Consider the following 19,393-nt stretch of genomic DNA (forward strand, 5'->3'; position numbering starts at 1 on the left):
ATAAGTTCCCTCTCAGCCACTGGCAGAGCACGTTCCCAGTCATGGTCTCTGGGGTCACAGGAACTCCTGCTTGTATGCAAAACCATGAGAAATACTAGCCGTGGCTCTCTGGGCAGGTCTAGACCACCAGAGACGTCCCAAGCAGAGATAGCGCACTGAAATTTTCGCCCTGGCCTGGGCTGGGTGTGTTCAGACTCTCTGGGTCCGAAAGAGTGCCAGCTGGTGCCTGCATGCACCTCTCTCAGGGGAGGGTGTAGGGCACGACTCAGATTCTGGTAGCAGGGCATGTGCATGGAGAGTGCAAAATGCTGTGGTTCTGCCAGCTGGTGAGGCTTCCTCGCCCTCATGGGTGCCACCACCCACATGCTCTCCGGTGCACTGGTGGCTCAGGGACCAAGACCTGACTTCTTTGCTGCACTCTCTCTGGCTCAGCACCATTGGTGGCTGTCCTAGATTGGCAGGCTTATGCCCCTGTCCCTAACCGGCCGATTCCCCCAATTTCCCCCTATGATCCTTTGCTCTTTTTGAGTGCTTTCAACCAGACTCCAAGTTAATGCCGGTCTTCAATCACAGGGCACCCTCGTATTGAGGTATTTCTTTCCAATGAGTCACTTCTGGTGCCTCCCTCCCCCTTTTGTTTATCTTCCGGTATCAGTCCGATGTTCCCACTCCTCTTTACCTGCCCACTGGTGTCTTCTGCCCTCATAGAGATCCAGAAGTGTATAATTCTAATCTCAGGCTGATTTCATGGGTGATCAGAGTTCTTTGGTAGGTCATCAGCTCACTTTAGGCGACAGGTTGAAACAGTGCCTCCTCCTACTTGTCTGCCATCTTGACTCCTCCTTCTTTCTTTCTTTTTTTTTCAGGAGTTGGTCTGGATGGAGTGTATGTTTTTGAGACTTTATCAATTTCTTCTAGGTTTTCCAATTTATTGTATAATTGTTCATAGTAGTTTCATGATTCTTTGTATTTCTGTGGTTTCAGCTGTAATGTCTCCTTTTTCATTTATATATATTTTTTTATTTGAGTCCTCTCTCTTTTTTCTTGGTTAACCTAGCCAAACATTTGTCAGTTTTATTTATCTTTTCAAAAAACCAACTCTTTGTTTCAAGATCTGCATTGATCTTTTCTATTGTTTTTATTTTCTATTTCATCTGTTTCTCTTCTGATCTTTGTTATCTCCTTTCTAATAATTTTGGGATTAGTTATAATTTTTGTAGTTTCTTGAGGTATAAAGTTGGGTTGTTTATTTAAAATCTTTCTTTTTTTAATGTGGACATTTTTTACTACACATATGCCTCTTAGAAATGCTTTTGCTGCATCCCCTAGACTCTGGTATGTTCTGTTTCCAACTTCATTTGTCTCAAGATTTATTTTGATTTTCATTTTGATTTTTCCTTTCACTCACTGGTTGTTAAGGAGTGTGTTACTTAGTTTCAAAGTATTGTTAATTCTCCAGTTTTCCTCCTGTTGTTGACTTAAATATAAAGAGAATTTTAAGGTTCTTTTTACAGATTGCCCCATCTCTTTGGAGAAGAGTTCTATCAGTTTATACTCTCATCAGTGGCACATAAGTGTCTTAGACTCATTATACTTTTGTCATTAAAGCAGAGTTAATAATAAAAAATGTACACTTTAAACTATTTTATAAGCCAGAAACATAAACACACACTTATTCTCCAATTTTAAAATGTAAAGCTAGGTCTTTTTTTTTTTTTTTTTTTTGGGTCAAGCCTAACGTAAGTTGAGAGCATGATACACACTCATTTGCATGTTTATATCTGCATTCCATCTGATTGGCACCCCTTTTTACTCTCAAAAACCTGGTTGAACAATTATATGGTAACTGTACCTCTGATGCATGCTTGATAATTTTGTTTCAGTTTTAATTAAGTGAAAAGTAGGAATTTAAGGAGAACTATTTTATGAAATTTAGTTAGAATCTTCTCAGGACTTTGAAGAAAAAATTTTCTGCAATTTTCACTGTTTCTTTATTAAATAGTTTATATGGTATGCCAAAGAGGGTAATGCCCCTTTTTCCTTGTGTTTCAACTTTAAAAAAAGTTCTTGTACTGGTTATTCTCCAGGTTTTTTTTTTTTTTTTGAATAACAAATCACATAACCATTTCTAAGACTTAACCTCTTCTTTGGATTTTTTCTGATATTCTAACCTATCTGTGTAGGTACTAATAGAGTTCTTCTCTTAGATTATTGTTAGTAGTTGATCTACCTATTATAAGCCCTATTTCTAGTGAATATCTGATGGTGATTAGCTGCAATTATTTTATTTGTCTGGTTCTCTGCTACTAGATCTTAATAAAGGAAATGAAAAACAATTTATTATTTAAAGAGTATAGCACTGAATATATATTGGCCACTTTGTCTTCTGCTGCACCTTTACCATGTCATAGCTACACTTCTCTGAAATTAAGAAGCCATTGGCTTTGCCCCTCTATTTTATGAGAGTGCTTTGAAGGACCTCTTTGGCTTTAGATTGGAAAAGAATATGCTCTAGAATGGATGTTGTCTTATTCAGTCCTGTTTAAAGTGTCCTTCAGTTTCTGCATTAGGAAAGATTAGGGAAAGGAGATGTAAAGGAATAAGAGGACTCTGGATGTCTTGGAAATACACTTTCATAGTGGGGATATGTCTGCTCACTTTATGGCATCCTCTAACTCTCTCTAATTTGATATGTAGAGGGATGACTAACACTTTTATCAGTCTTCAGCAAATCAGGGCTATTTTGTATTGTAAATTGCTGAATTTCTTAACTCAGAATCCAGAAGTAGAATCAAAATGAATTTTGAGTGTTGCAATAAAGAGTGATTTGATGCTTTACTCTAGAGACCACAAAACATGTTTCAAATACTTGATCTCACTACTATAAGAATATCAGTAGGCTTCTAGTAACCAAAAGCTATCTACTGCATTTTATAAGTTAAAACTATACATCCTCCATGAATGATCTGTGTCTTTAAAGGTCTGGGAGAGAAGGTCCAGTGCATGTTTTAAGGCAACTTTTATTCCTTTTTATGGTGGGTGATAGCCATTAACAGATTTGAAGTAGAATAGAAATACTTTGGTGGCTAAATGGAGGCCAGATTTAGGCCTGTGCAGAAAGATTAGAGGAAGAGTGACCAATTAGAAGCCTCTTGTAATATGCCAGACAGAAGATGATGAGGGCCTAAAATACTTCAGTGGGAATATTGATAGAGAAGAGTGAATGGATTTGAAGAATTTCTAGGAGATAATTGGCAGGTCTTCATCATTTATTGGTAAAGGTGTGGTAAAGGGAAAAGTTTATTCTTAGGTTTCCAGTTTGGATGATTAAGTTGTTGATGGGGGTCACTGACTAAGGTAGGAAATACAGAATATTTAGGAGGAGTAGATTGGAAGAATATGTGGAAAATTGTAAACTCTAGTTTGTATATATTGAGTTTGAAGTGTGTGTGAGTTAAATTATACATATGAGCTGATTTTGAGGGAGAAATGAGTGGTTGAGATGTTGATTTGGTATTTATCACTTCACGGATTATTAAAATAAACTTCTCAGGGAGCCAGTGAAGAGTGAGAAAGTTAATCACCTTAGCACAGAGCCCTGTGCATGAAGAGGACAACTGAGAATAAAGTAGGAAACTGAGAAGGAAGTTAGTGAAGTGTGAGATTGTCAAGTTTCAAAAGATGCCTGCAGGTTCAAATGGAGTAGAGAAGCAAAATGAAATAAGGACTGAAAATGCTTCTGTTGGGTTTTGGCAATTAGAGTTTGTTTTGATGCTATTGGTGTGATTTGATCCAGTGGATATTAGAATTAGCCAGGAACTTTAAGATTATAAAGATTTACCTCTTGTTTTTAAATATAAGAATGTTTTAGAAATAAGAGCATTGAGAATTTTTATGTAGGTTATGACTGAAAAATATTGCCTGCACATAGTAGGTGCTTAATAACCAGTGGTTAAATGAATGATTGAACTCTCTCTTGCTAAAACCAGAACTAGAGTCATACATTTAGATTTAGGTTTGAAGTTAGATTATTTGAGACATTCTTGGTTTTGGAGTTAGGCCTATATTGCTATGATCTTCCTTCTTAGAATCACATTTGCTGAAAACCCAAAATTTTGACAGGTAGTATTTATGCTTTCATTTGTCTCCAGTTATTTCCTTCTTTGGTTTCTTTGATTATACATTGGTTAATACATTGCTTCAGTAGCATGTTGTTTAATCATCACAGTTTTGTGGATTTTCCAGTTATCTTCTTGTAATTGATTCTTAGTTGAATCATTGGTATGAGTCAGGGGTTAAAGTTCCTTACTATTATTGTAGTCTGTCAGTTTCTCCCTGTAGATCTGTTAATATTAGTCTTATATGTATTTTTATATATTGGTGCTCCAGTGAGTTCAATGTATTGCTTATATTTTGTGCTTTCTGTAAAATAAAACACACAATATGTATTCCTTTATATCTGGCTTGTTGACTTACATTTTCTGAGAATCACCTATTTGTAAAAGGAAAAATGGTCTTTATATCTTATTGTTACAAGAGTGGATTCTTGAAAATTTGTTGTTTGTAAGTACTAAAGAAAGGATTCTCGGTATTGGAAAGAGCACTGGGCTAAGATCTGAGGTCCTAGGTTCAATTTCCATCTGTGGTACCTATTGTGTAGGCTGTGGGGATCTAATTAACTTTTTAAAGAATATTTCCTGAGCAGTTACTATGTTCTAGGCACAGCTCTAAGTGTAGTTATATGCAGTTATATATACAGAATAGACAAAAATTCATGCCTTCAAGAGCATAAATTATAAAGTAAAAAAGTGTGCAAAAGTATATTGAAAATATGCTTTTTATACATCACAAACATGTGATGACATCATCATACAAAGTAGTCACTAATGTTCAAATCATATGTATTTATAATGCATTATTATAATGTGTTATTTTATTTTACCTCAAGTCCCTGAGATTTAGAGAATGGAAATGGTTTTTTGTAACAGGATAATTTATCATCTTGGAATCAGTTCTATCAGGTGTCATTTTTTGGGGTTGTCTCAGGTGCTTACCAATTAGAATGGAAATGCATTAACGATTTTCCATGGAAAGGCCAGCAAATTGCCAAGCAGCTTATAGATAATCAAAGGTTATCAGCATTCTACTTTTTGACTAACTAAAAACATTTAACTAAGAGATATCATAAAATATATTATTAGGAGATTTCAGTGTATAATTGAATAAGAAAAAATACTTTAAAAGCATGAATTACTTGCTAATACCCTAAAATGTTTTCCAGGTCTCTTTGATGTTATTTTCAACAGAGGAAATATATGCATTTTCCAAAGTCATAAAATAAGACATCTTTCTCTTGCTATTGACAATAGCAATGTCACTGGAATGGTATGTAGGAATTTTCCTTTTTGTCATATATCAATAGTATTGTATCTATATATATTTTTATAAGATCAAATTATATTTTCTACGGCTTTTACTTTAACCATTTTCATTATTCTGTTTTGTCTTACTAAGTTTTGAGATTCTGATGCATAAATGATCCTATATGTCAGTAATTAAAATTTGGACAAGAAAAAGTAGACCACTTTTCTGATAACATTCAAAATATTAAATAGGCCTCATCTCCCAAAAGGAGATGATCTGATTTCTCAAATGCCCCTTTAGGGGACATGTTATTAGGGAAAAAATAATAATAATTTTACCTAAGTATACTTTGTACTCCTTGGTTTAGGTTTGAAAAAATAGTTTTTAATATATAAAGCTGTTTTAAAAAATATATGCCTGCTTTTGATTTTGAAAAATGAGACAGCATAGGATAACTGTCATGTACTGTTCCAAATGCTTAATATATGTTATAACATCTAGTCTTTATATCTACCCTCTGAGAGAATCCATTATTATCCTTATTTAGCAGAAGAGGAACCTGACAGATGGATTGAGTTACCTAGTCACATAGGTTGTAAATGTGAAAGCAGGAATCGAACACAGGCGTTCTGATTCTAGCACTCATGCTACAGCTTCCTCATATAATGTTATATAATATTACCTGATTATTTTTTAAGATTTTATTTATTTATTTTAAAGGGGGGTGAACATGAGTGGAGGGAGGAGTAGAGGGAGAGGGACAAGCAGACTCTACGCTGAGTGCAGAGCCCCTGGCAGGGCCCAATCCCCCAATCATGAGATCACGACCTGAACCGAAATCAAGAGTTGGCTGTTCAATAGGTGAGACACTCAGGTGCCCCAATATTATGTGATTTTTGACTCATAGCATTTTATTTAACTTAAGGAAAATTAATAATTATTGAAAAAAACTTATGTAATTTGTAGGCCTGAAATTCAGGTTAAGTGATAATAATTTTCTTCAAAAAGTCTTTTTTCCTCTGCTCTGGAATTAGCAAGTCATCCTGTGTTGTACTTTGTAGAATAATCTACTCAGTTAGTATAGGTCCTAGTCATAATAAGTGCTTATAAATATGAATGTAGTGGATATGAAATCTACTCAATTAAGTCAAGGGTTTGAGAAATGTCCTATTACTTTATTTTTCTAAAATCAAGTTAAATCTATTTCCAAGCTCCTATCCTACTAGGTTGGTGAGAGCTTCCATCTTAGTTTTTATGAGACTCATTTTGTTACACATAAGATTTCTTCTGGTATGGGGACCTCAGCATATCAGTAACAGCCTTCTTAGCTTCAGTCCACACCAGTCACTGCTAATACACTCATCAAACATCAGATGGCTTCTTTTTAAAATTTTTTAAAAGATTTTATTTATTTGACAGACAGAGATCACAAGTAGGCAGAGAAAGAGGAGGAAGCGGCTCCCTGCTGAGCAGAGCCTGATTCGGGGATCGATCCCAGGATCCTGGGATCAGGACCCGAGCTGAAGGCAGAGGCTTTAACCCACTGAGCTGCCCAGGTGCCCTAGATGGCTTCTTTTTTATTAACAGATTTTATTTTATTTATTTGACAGAGACAGTGAGAGAGGAAACACAAGCAGGGGGAGTGGGAGAGGGAGAAGCGGTTTTCAATCCCAGCACCCTGGGATCATGACCTGAGCCGAAGGCAGATAATGACTGAGCCATCCAGGTGCCTCTCAGATGGCTTCTTTAAAGATGAATAGTCCTGTTGCTTCCCTGCCATTCTTATACAAGAGCATTTTGCAGAGTTTGGTAGCCTTAGTGTCATGGGTCAAGCCATTCAAGGCCATCAATGAGCCCTTCCTTTTCAGGCTCAAATATCTCTCCAAGGTAATGAGAGGAACATGGGGGATAAAATCTCAAATCGTACCTTGAACCAGGAATGTATCCTTGTAGCATAACCTCCTTGATTTGTTTAGATTTTTGGAAGTAAAACCTAGTAACGCATGTCTGTTGATTTCAGATTTTCCAAAATAGTCTTGGGTTAGGAGGATACAAATGAAGAAATGAAAAATAAACAACAATAAACATACATATTAATAATTCATAAAATATCCTGCCACTGAAGTTTTTTTGTTGTTACCCAGTATTCTACCATGGGTTCTGAGAAATCAAGAGAAGAAAGTTCTTGGAATAAAACATGAAAGAAAGGGTGGAGAATCAAAACAATTAAATCACAAAAGCATGTGATAGGTAATACAAGGATTCTATAGAGTGGAGTAGACCTGTATATACTTATAATATCCAAACATTTTAAATTTAATTATTTTTCTCTTGCTAATTCAGGGGTTTTGTTCTTTTTTTTTATCCTCTTAGGTTACCGGTGGAGCCTGTACTGAGTTGCGGGTGCTTTATCAGCACGACCGCTGTGCACTTCTTGAGTCAGTGCTGGTTCCTGGTCATGTAGTTACTGTTGATCATCATGGCAAAATAGCTGATGAATCATCAGCAGGCTATGCAGACCTTTCAAAGGAATTTGTGGTTTTTGTCAAGGTAAAATGGTGGAAAGGCATTAAAGTGTGTATTGCTAAATACCCACTTTCTTTTGCTTTTTTGAGGCAAATTCTTGAGTTGAGTCATTAAGGAGTAATCAGATCTCTTCCCACTAGGTGGCATTGATGCCTATTGCCATTCTATTTACCCAAACTTTGAAAAGCAATAGAGATTTTACTTAGCTTTAGCAGTACTGAAACTGGTAGGAGTAACGTCCTACATCCAATTGAATTTGGAGGTTAAAACTATAAATGGTATAAATGTGAGAATTCTTAATAAAAATTTAGGGACTCTTACATTGGCAATCAAATGTATATATTTAACTTTTCTAACAATTAGAATATTTACAATCTTTGAGTGTTCTGTATGTGTGATCATTTTATACTTCTTTCTTTATAGTATGTGTTTGTGTGAATTTATCTTAAAAATATTAATGTTACCATAATAATAAGTATAATTTATGAGATTGCCTATTTTGTGCCAAGCAGTTTACTGAGAGTTTACTGCGTACAAAAACTATTTAGTCATCCTAAAAGTACTGACAGATATTTTCTGTATTTTAAACATGAAGAAAAGATTTTCAGAGAAGTTAAAAATCTGACTGGTATAACATAACTGGTAAATGGTAGATCATGATTCAAATCAAAGTCAGTTTGTCTTCAAAACTTTTTATACTTACTATATAATAAACACTTCATTACATTATTTTTTCCCCCAAACAACATTATTTTTAATGGTTGCATAATACCCAAACATAAGGTATATGATTATGTATATGTGTTTATTTATTTAAGTACTTAATCACTGGATGTTTAATCTTAATCTCTTCATTTTGCCACTGTATATATGTTACTGCAAAATATACTTTTACATATGTCTTTGGCCAATATTTTATCATTTTCTTAGCTTAGATGATTTCAAGTTGAATTTAAGGGTCAGAATATTTAAAGAAGCCTTTAAAACTATGGGAACATATTGCTGACTTTCTTTCCTGAAATATACTGATTTTAATCCTGTGGAAGTTAAAACAACTGAGAAGTTAGAGGGGGCAGTTTACATGACTACCCTCACTTCTGACACCAACTTCCGAGTTCCAGAGTCCTTGAGACCACAATTAAATTTTAATAATTTAAGAGAAAAACTCAGAACTCACTGGGAGTTGTCATACTCATGGTTATGCTTTATCACAGAGAAAGAATACAGGTTAAAATCAGCTAAGGGAAGAGACACATAGGGCAGAATCCAAGAAAAATACCAAATGGTGCAACTTCTAGTTGTCCTCTCCCCATAGAGTCAGGACAGCTTTAGTTTGTCAGCATAGATATATGACAATATGCATGAAGTATTGTTAACCAAGAAGTTTACCTGAGCCTTGGTGCCCCATCTTTACTGGGGTTCAATCATATAAGGAGTCCATATGGCTGATCTCCGTGTCCAGCCTCTCAGGAGGTCAGCTGACACCTTGTGACTCAAAGCTGCCACCCTAAATCACTTTTTACTATGTGGCTGGCCCAAGACCATCAAGCAAACAAAAAACTCCTCTATCAAATCTGACAATCCTAAGGTTTAGAGATTACATTTCAGAGTCCGAAGGCAAAAGCCAGACCTCTATGAGTAAAGTTAATTTCTTTCCTTTTTTTAAATTGAAATATAATTAACATACAGTATTATATTAGTTTCAGGTGTGCAATATAATGATTAACAATTCTATACATTTCTCAATGCTCATCAAAGTAAGTGTGCTCTTAATTCCTTTATTTCACCTATCCCTCTACCCAGCTCTCCTCTGCAACCACAAGTTTATTCTTTGCAAATAATAAACTTTTAATAATAAACTTCTAATAATAAACTCTGTTTTTTTGTCTCTTTTTTTCCCTTCATTTCTTTACTAAATTCCTTTAGTAGTGTAACAGAGTATCCACTGTGTTGACTTTAGTTTTGGGCATGGTCCTTAAAAAAACCTACGACAATTTTTAGAGTAGTGAACTAGTGTGAATTACCTTTTTTATGTTTATTTGCTATTTGTATTTTGTCTTCTGTATTTATGTATTTTATCTATTTCTCTACAGTGTTAGTGTATTTTAATAAACCTTTAAGAATTTCCTACATCTTCTTAAGTTATTGATTGCCTAGGATTTACTTAAATTTACCTTAGTTATATTTGATAACTCTTTTCATTTATTCATTCCTACATATATACTTTGAACTAATATCCATATGGTACATCCCATAATTCAGGTACACTTGAAGTACACTATTCTTATTCTGCTTTGTATTACTATTATAATTATTTGTTTATATTGATTGTAAAGTTCTTAAGAGAAATGTTTGTGTTTTGTATATATTTTTAATCTACAGCATCTGATGGTGACACTTTTACTCTCAATAATAATCGATGTAAATTATAATGAGTCAGAGAACCTCCTTTAATTTTGTTTGGTTTTGCATAGTAGTTTAATTATTTACTTCCTTATTTTGCTTCCTTTCAGCAAAGAAGTTTCTGATAAAATTCTGATCACTACACCTTCTGTAAGAGAATGAACTCTACTTCCATCTTCTTTTAGCAGAACATGAGATTGTTATTTACTGATTCTGTTTTGTTTATTGTTCTCGAGGGTGTGTTCCTCAACAGTGCTGTGGTTCTACTTGCTACCAGCCTGTGCCAAGCCCTGTGTCTCCAGCCTGATGGGAGCTGCACTGGAGTGGGAAGCCAGTCTGAAAAATCCTACTGGAAAGTGCATAAAATCAGCTCTGGTATTTGCATGTTCGAAAGTGTGAAAAATGAACGGATGTATCTAAGGATTAAGGATGGCCAGTGTGATGGAACAGTAAGCATCTGCTTATATTTTTCTCAGCAAATGTTTAAGACATTTGCCAATGACAGATATGAGAATGGCACTTTTTGAGGTTTTTTTTTTTTTTTGTATTAACCTATAAACATTTTGGGAATTGGGTGCTATATATGATGGTCTCCCTTGTTCTTATTAAAAAGTGGGGAGGGCAGCCACATCCTTTGTATGATTAGAGAGGGATTCTGACCTTTTAGACATTGCTTCTGGAATGTAATGTGCACACAGATTACCTGGGAATTGTATTATAAAGCTGGGCTAATTCAGATACATGGTGGTGGGACCTGTGTATCTGCATTTCTAATAAGCTCTCAGCTGCTGTTGATGATGTTGGTCTGCAAATCACACTTTGAAAACCAAGGCTCTAGAAAGTCCCAGCTCAACAATATTTCCTTACTGCTTCTTTTGGCGCCCAAATGTCCACCAATAGAAACCCTATATTTTGAGTAAGGAAATAATTTTCAATTCTAAATATTAAGGATTCTTCTTTAACATCTTTTTTTATTATGTTCAGTTAGGCTGCATATAGTATATCATAAGTTTTTGTTGTAGTGTTCAATGATCCATTCTTTGTGTAAAACACCCAGTGCTGTGCTTCTTTAACATCTTGACTTATGATGGGATATGGAAGGCAACCAACATAAGACCTTTAATATAGCAGGATTCTTCTATGGGTTGAAGGGCATATAAAATTACACATTTAACCTGACTGTTACTGCTCTGTTCCTCTGTTCTTGTTTGAAACAATTTAGTTCAAACCTTACCTTTTAGATAATCTCAGGGCTGCCTCTTCTCCCTTTTTCCCTTACCAGTATGACATCTAGTTATATTGGAGAGTTTGCCTTAGCTTCTGGGGATGAGGAGAGAAAAAGACTTAAGCCATTTATCATTCTTTGGGCCCCTGTCTTTGTTGTAGACTGGCAAGTCTGTGTATGGTGAGCTGCACTGATGTTCAGAGTGCAAAAGAGAAAAGCACATGCACACACACATAATTAGCATCCTTGATTGTTTCACAGGAGCTATATCTCATGATTCACCCATGGGCTATATCCCATTTCACAGAAGAAGAATCCATGCTTAAGAGACAGAGTGTAATGCTTATGGTCTTTAAACTGGTACAAGAACTAATTAAGATTAGAAAAAGGTAACATTACTACTATGGTCATAATAATTGAGAGTATGATTTCATTTAGTGCTCAGTCATACTATAGGAGGAGCATCAGGAAGTAGCTTTCCCTTCCTCTCACCAGCATCCACAAAGTACACAAGCCTTTCTCTTCTGAGGCTCATGGAAGTGTTAAGAACCATGAGACAGATACTACATCACTGCATGACACATATTTTGGAGTATGTGTGTCTTGAAATTGCTAGGGAGAATTTGGGTCAGTGAAGATAAATGTCTCTCCAAAGTAGAAGATGAGCCAGCATTGGAAACTTCTATCTTCTCTAGATATCAACCAAGAGGACAGCTCATTGCTTGGTCACCTTCCATTTAGTTGCCTCATACTCAGGTTGGATGGTGATTTTCATGGTTTTTCTATTCTTTCTTTCCAGTCTGTATGAGCCCTGTCTTTTCCATCTCTTTCCCAGTGTGCTGCTTATCTTGTCCCTCCAAGTGGGAACATTTTTTCTGAAAGTGTATAGCAGAATCTTGAATCTTTCTGCCTTACACTAAGTACTCATGATTTTTTCTTCCTTTTCTTCTTGTTTGTACTATGAGTGACTCATCTCTATCTGATTAGACTGAGGAAATGGAAGAAGTTCTTGGTATTCAATTGAAAGAATTTGGTGCACACAGGAAGATGGGCAGAAACTTACAGATTAATATGTAGAAGTATTATTCTCTCACAGAGAAACTATGGGCATGCTAATTCTTCAGATGAAGGAGCTAAATGTGAGCCTGGTTACATAACTTTCCCAGAACCCAGCAGCCAGTATCAGAGCCATGAGTCCATCTGGGTCAGTCTACGTCCTAAGCCCCTGTTTTGAAGGATTCATACCCAGATGGAAAAGCCGGGTTGACCCCCATGAGGAGACCAGAGTCCCTATACACAGAGGGGAGGTCATTCTCAACACAAAAACAAAGTTTTCTTCAGCAGTTTTCCTAGAACCCATTTTGTTGATAGCTTATTGGATAAGTGATTGAGTCTGAGATTGTATCCTCTCAGCCTGTACTGTGCATCAACAGTAGGAACCTCCTTTCTTTTCCCTCCCTGAGGGACTTGTTGACATGAAAAGCTAAATTCAGAATTCCTCGTGCACTTTGGAACTGAGACAGCCAATCATGTATTTAAGTTTCAAATCCAGTATCACTTCTTCTTAAAGACGTTTCATAACTTGAAAAAACAACAACAACAACAAACCAGCACATTTATTCTATTTGTTTTAGGGTGGAGATAGCCAAAATGTGGAAACCAGTGAGATCTGTCGACACAGGTGAAGGAACATAAATGGTTTGATTACATGGAGTTTGGTATTTAGAACATTTAAAGAAGAAATTCAGGCCATTTCAGAGCATAACACGGAGATTCTCAAGGCCTTTTTGGCATGTCACATCTTGATTGCATGTCATTTAACCAGAGGGTTAAGGACATTCTTTTTAGGTCATGCCCCTATGAGGCAACCCATGAGTATGAAGCAGAAGGTGAATGGAAAGGAGACTAGTAAGGGGGAGAAGGTCTGAAAGGAAGATCAAGGAGAAAAGGAGCCTTGAGCGTCCATGATGGGGATAAGGCATTGCTGGCCATGTTATCAGGATGCCATTCTTCTGCTTGGATCCAGTCTCCCATCCCCCACCACAGCAGTGGGCCATGACCTCCGATTCTGTGTCATGCTGGAATAGCCAGAGCACTAGGAGGAACTAGGGGCTCAGATCACAGCTGTGTACCATCTAAGAAATATTTTAGTGTTTAAAAATGACCATGGCTCTACCAGTGTGTACCAGTTCAATATAAACCACCCCCCCAAAAAAACCCCAACAGATAAAGTGTAAAGTGTGTGCAATCCTTGAAGGCTGCAGAAGAAATCGTGGTAAAAATCAAGGCAGCCAGATGGCTCAGTCAGCTAAGTGTCCTGTCTGACTCTTGATTTCAGCTCAGGTCATGATTTCAGGGTTGTGAGATCAAGCCTCACATTAGGGCCTGCATAAGGCATAGAGCCTGTTAAAGATTCTCTCCTTCTCCCTCTGCCCCTTCCCTGCTAAAAAAAAAAATGGTAAAAATTATCAGTTAAGGTATGACTCTGGAGATCTTCCTAGCCTATGACATACTTATAGATCTGTTACTTTTGTTTACTTGCCTCCAAAATAAAAACTCAAACATTTTGTAGAGTTCTTTAGCTTCCTGGTGTTTCTGTTAGAAATTCCAAGCTTGTTCTTGGAAAAACTATTGCATTGGAAAGTTATTGTTAAAAGATATGAAAATTTAAAGAGACTTTCCATGAAGCCAGGGGCTCCTGAATACTTTGTAAATCCTATAAAAATGTGCACTATTCTTGCCAAAGGTGAATCTCATAATAATTGTAACAAGATTAGCAAAGAAAGCAAAGAGAGGAGAAGACTAATATTTTTGAGTATCTATGCATAGCAAAGGCTGGATGAAACCTCTTATGTTTGTAATGCCATCCTTTAACCCCTAAGCCCATATAGCAAAACAAATAATAAGGTAAGAAAACAAAAATAACATGTCTTATCCCAAACTGTTCCATGTAAATGAACTAATCAGTCATGCGTTTTATGTAGTTACTAAAAGAATGTCCAAGGTTGAAGAGTTTCTATTCTAGATTTAATACTTTTATCCATTAGGCACAGTCCGGATCAATCCTATTCTAGCTTTTCTTTGGGATTGGCACCTTGGCTGTGGTCTCCCTCACACAGTCAGGGGACATCAAGGTCCCATAGGGCTCCTCCTGTGGAGCCCACATATCCACTTGTTTTGTGTATACCAGACCCAAGTAATTAGCTGAGGGTTGGAGGACTCTGAGACTACCACTTAATGATATTTACCATTTAAACAACATTGATGTTTAACTTTACTTTGGTACCTTTGTAGAGAAGAGCCTCCTAGAACTTTCATAATTTGTGTTTTACTTCTGCTATTTCCATTGTAGTGTTTCCTTTATAATTTGTTTAGTGACTCATTGATGTGGTTGTCTGACTTGGATTTTTTGCTCTTAAGATATTGTGTTAATGCATAAAAATCAGGCATATATATTTTTTTCATTTTCACTGTATCTGACCAGAAATTATTAGACTGGAATAACATTACTCTTGAAAGCAGAATGGTAATAATTATATTAGATATTCTCCTTTATTAGCTAGCCTCCTTTATTTAGTTAACCTCTCCATGTATTTAGAGGTTATGGTAAGGCATGTTTACAATTTCCAGAAGGTTTAAGATGCATTTGAAGGTAAATGGTAATGCATGCTCATGTTATTATACCATGAAAACCTAGTAGTGCCTCAGTCCAGGTAGCCACTCAACAAATGTTCATTGTATAGATTGAATTGAATAAAAGCATTAATGATTCCAATGTATCTGCCACTATATATTTTAAAACTTTTCTTACAGGCAAACATACCTCATACCAATGTTTAAATCAGGTGATGCTGATCTTATAACGAATGTCTTTGTTACTATGATACTGTTATGCTGTAGGAGTAAATCAGTTTAATAGATGTTGATTTAGTAAAGATTCAAGTTAGCAACAAACATTATGCAGTTCACTAGGGACAACTGTGAAGTTTAATTTAAAGAAGATAAACAAGCCTCAAAACATGGGTGGAAATCATCACTAAGAGTCAATGTAAAGGAAAAAGAGATGTAAGAATTGTAGGAAAAACAAGCTAAAAAGTGATCATGGTACCAAAGAAAGACACACACATATTGACATACCCCACATTAGCAGGATCCTTGTTCATGGGCAAGAGTTTAGTTTGCAGAAACTAGGAAAGATTCTTTCATTACAAATTTCTTTAATTTTGCCTCTTTCCTACACATGCCCATAAGAGAAAGTTCAAGGTAATTTATATTTTTAAGCAGTTGTATAGCTGGGCCAGGTACACAAGGCTAGACCAGAAGGCTAAAAAGTATAAAATTCAGTAAAAGACTTACTTAGTTTCATGTAATAATTATAAATCATGCTTTTAGTGGGCCTATGTCCCTGGACTGTGAATTTCATAGTTCTGGGATGGGTAGAGTGGGCTAGAATTGGGTATTTCCCTTCGTCCATGTTATTTAGTCTCAGATAAAATCCAAAAAAGTTTTATGTAATTAACTAATTTTTCCTATGGGCAGTTCTTGTTAAGAAGAAAAAAGTGCTATGGTATATTTCAAAATGGTTCATTTCCCCTCACCCTACCAGAAGCACAAGGAAATTCTCTGATACTCACTGTGGGACACTGGTTCAGCTCTTGAAGATAAAGTGATTAAAATATAAGGGCCTGTTTATGAGAGTATTAACTCTCAGATTTGTCCTCACTGAGGCTCAATTGAACATGAATTATAGTTCAAGTTTTGTACCCAGGCATGGTTCCCTCATTAGTTTCTGTTTGTGGGTCTTTGTTAAGCTGTGACTTTTCTGTATTTTCCTGTCTGTCTTTCTATTCTTAGGGGCAGAAATTCACTTGTATCTTTACTTCTCTTACAGATCTAAATGGAGTGGTTGATTTTTCAGTCTGTTTAGCTTTTTATTTATTAAGATGGAATAGGAAATTCTTACATGCAAAACTGGAAAGTGAGAGTTGAAATCATGTTTTACTTAATCAAAAATTTTTGAAGAGACTTTTAATAAAGTTGTAAGATAAATGATTTTGTTTGAGTTTTCTAGAAAATGATCTCACAGTTTGCTATTTATTGTAGACCACAGTCTATGCATTAGCTTTGGTCTTTATGAAAGAGATTTGAAGAATATACAGAGGGGCTTGAGGGCAGCAACAAAGATTTTCTGCCCCTCAGGAGCAAACAGACTTCAAGAATAATTTGTTGAGTGAGTCATCCTGAAAAAGAGAAAGCTGATGAGAATCATTAATAATAGTACAGGGTATAATAGAATGTATAGTAATTACTAGAATGTGGGCACCATAGGGGAGAGATTCTTATTTACTTTGTTAATAAAATAGCCCAGGGACGCTTGGGTGGCTCAGTCATTTGAATGGCTGACTCTTGATTTCAGTTCAGGTCGTGATCCCAGGGTCATGGTATTGGAGCTCTCTCTCTCTGTAAATAAATAAATCTTTAAATAAATATCCCAAGCTCTTCTGTAAGGCCTGACATTTGATAGGTGCTCAACAAATACTGAATGAATAAGAAGTTAAAATATCACTTGGTAGTGATGAGTAGGAGGTGTCCTGCAAAGGAACCAGATAGAGGGAAAGACACATTAGATACATTAGATGTTGTTTTAGCTTGCAGTGATATGAGCATGCATCAGTATTCCAACATGGCTTTATCCAGTTGGCAACTGTTCTTTTTTTTTTTTTTTTTTAAAGATTTTATTTATTTATTTGAAAGAGAGAGCAAGAAAGAGATCATGAGCAGGAGGAAGGGGCAATGGGTAAAGTAGGCTCCCCGCTGAACAGGGAACCCAAACTGGAGTTCCATACCAGGACCCCGAGATTCTGACCTGAGCCCCAGGCAGACACTTGGCTAGCTGAGGACCTAGGCACTCCTGGTATTTGTTATTGATATTTCCAACTTGTACCAAGATCAGCCTTCTCCCAGGTCACTAGTTTTCTCAGTACTTAGACCTGCCATTGGGATATGAGATAACTTCTGGATCCCCTGTGTCTCCATGTGAGCTGTGGATAAGATAAGATGAGATGAGATGAGATGAGATGAGATATATCAGAGTCTTCTAAGATTCCTCTCCCAGACATTTCTAATTCACCTTCTGGATGGCATCATGTTAATCTCGTACTGAATATTGGGTACTCTAAGGGATAGTCCTGTTCTTGAGATTCTCTCCTAAAGCATATGAATATTTTGCTGCTCCTTATTTCTTTGATATAGCAGAAATTAATCCCAAATGGGCTATGAGTAGCCCATTTACCCCAGGCTCCTCTTTGTAGTATCACACAGGCTTTTCTTTTTCTTATGGGGTAAAATTTTCTACTGTGTCATACATGGTATCTACCTTTTCAGTAGCTTCATCATTTAAACTCTATGGGGTCCAGTCCTCCAGTCTTGGCTCTAGGTATATAAAGTTCAATTTTGGAATTTCTTTTAGCAACCATTATATTTTTCTTTTTTTTTTTTTGTAATTTAATTTTATTTTTTTCAGTGTTCCAAGATTCATTGTTTATGCACCACACCCAGTGCTCCATGAAATATGTGTCCTCCTTAATACTCACCACCAGGTTCACCTATCCCCTCACCCCCATCCCGTCCAAAACACTGTTTGTTTCTCAGAGTCCACAGTCTCATGTTTCATCTCTCCCTCAAATTTACCCCAACTCACTTTTTCTTTTCTTCTCCTAATGTCCTCCATGTTATTCCTTATGCTCCACAAATAAGTGAAACCATATGATAATTGACTCTCTGCTTGACTTATTTCACTTAGCATAATCTCCTCCAGTCCCATCCATGTTGACACAAAAGTTGGGTATTCATCCTTTCTGATGGTTGCTTAATATTCCATTATATGTATATGGACCATATCTTCTTTACCCATTCATCTGTTGAAAGGCATCTTGGTTCTTTCCACAGTTTGGCAATTGTGGCCATTGCTGCTGTGAACATTGGGGTTCATATGGCCATTCTTTTCACAAAATCTGTATCTTTCAATAAAGCTTGGTTTTGCAAAGTTCTGAGTTCTTATTTGGTATAAATTTCTTAAAACCCTTCTATTTGGAAACTCAAAGTTGAGTGAAGATTTATTTGTTCTGTGCTGGACTCTACTTGCCCATGATACAATGAGCATATTGATGCAGTACATAGGAGAGTTTTGTAACAATTATCAATGAAAATATATTGGTTTAATAGTCAACAAATATCCTCACTTTTAGTTAGTGGTTGTCGTGATCTAGGCATCAGGGGGAATGGGTCTGAAGTTTGAGAAGTAACTATGGAACTAAAATTTGAGTGAAATTTGATAGGTATTGTTGTGGACTGATGAGTGGGTCTTAATGGCTGATTGAATATTGATGGTGAAAATAAAATTTAAAAAACACAGCAAACAAGGAATAGAGGAGAATTTTTCTCAATTTGGTGAAGAATATCTATAAAAAACTTATAGTTAATATCATACATAATAGTGAGAAACTGGGTGTTTCCCCCCGAGATTGGAATAAAACAAGGATATCCACTCTCACCACTCCTATATAGTACTGAGTTGGAAGTCCTGGCTAATTCACTAAAACAAGAGAAGGTAACAACCTGTATACAGATTAGGAAGGAAGAAATAAAATTGTCTTTGTTTGCAGATGACAGGAATGTTTATGTAAAAATTCCTCAAAGAATCAACAAAAAGCTCCAGAACTAATAAGTGATTATAGCAAGCCTGCAGTATACAAGATTAATATAAAAAAGTCAATTGATTTCTTAAATACTATCAATGAACAATTAAAGTTTGAAATTAAAAACACAACAGGAGTTATGTTAGCACCAGAAGAAGAAGAAATGCTTAGGAATAAA

The 19,393-nt window shown here is 36.0% G+C and overlaps 1 protein-coding gene across 1 annotated transcript in view; it reads left to right on the top strand.

Moving 5' to 3' along the window:
* The window catches only part of LOC116860545 (lipoxygenase homology domain-containing protein 1-like), a 156,296-nt gene that overhangs the window by 81,403 nt on the left and 55,500 nt on the right, over nucleotides 1-19,393 (top strand). The window contains 3 exon segments of the mRNA XM_032846608.1: nucleotides 5,282-5,385; nucleotides 7,738-7,914; nucleotides 10,530-10,742. Of these exon segments, the coding sequence (XP_032702499.1) occupies nucleotides 5,282-5,385; nucleotides 7,738-7,914; nucleotides 10,530-10,742 (494 nt within the window).

The sequence above is a fragment of the Lontra canadensis genome, unplaced genomic scaffold (assembly GCF_010015895.1).
Source record: "Lontra canadensis isolate GAN:19392208 unplaced genomic scaffold, GSC_riverotter_1.0 scaffold177, whole genome shotgun sequence".
Classification (NCBI taxonomy): Eukaryota; Metazoa; Chordata; class Mammalia; order Carnivora; family Mustelidae; genus Lontra; species Lontra canadensis.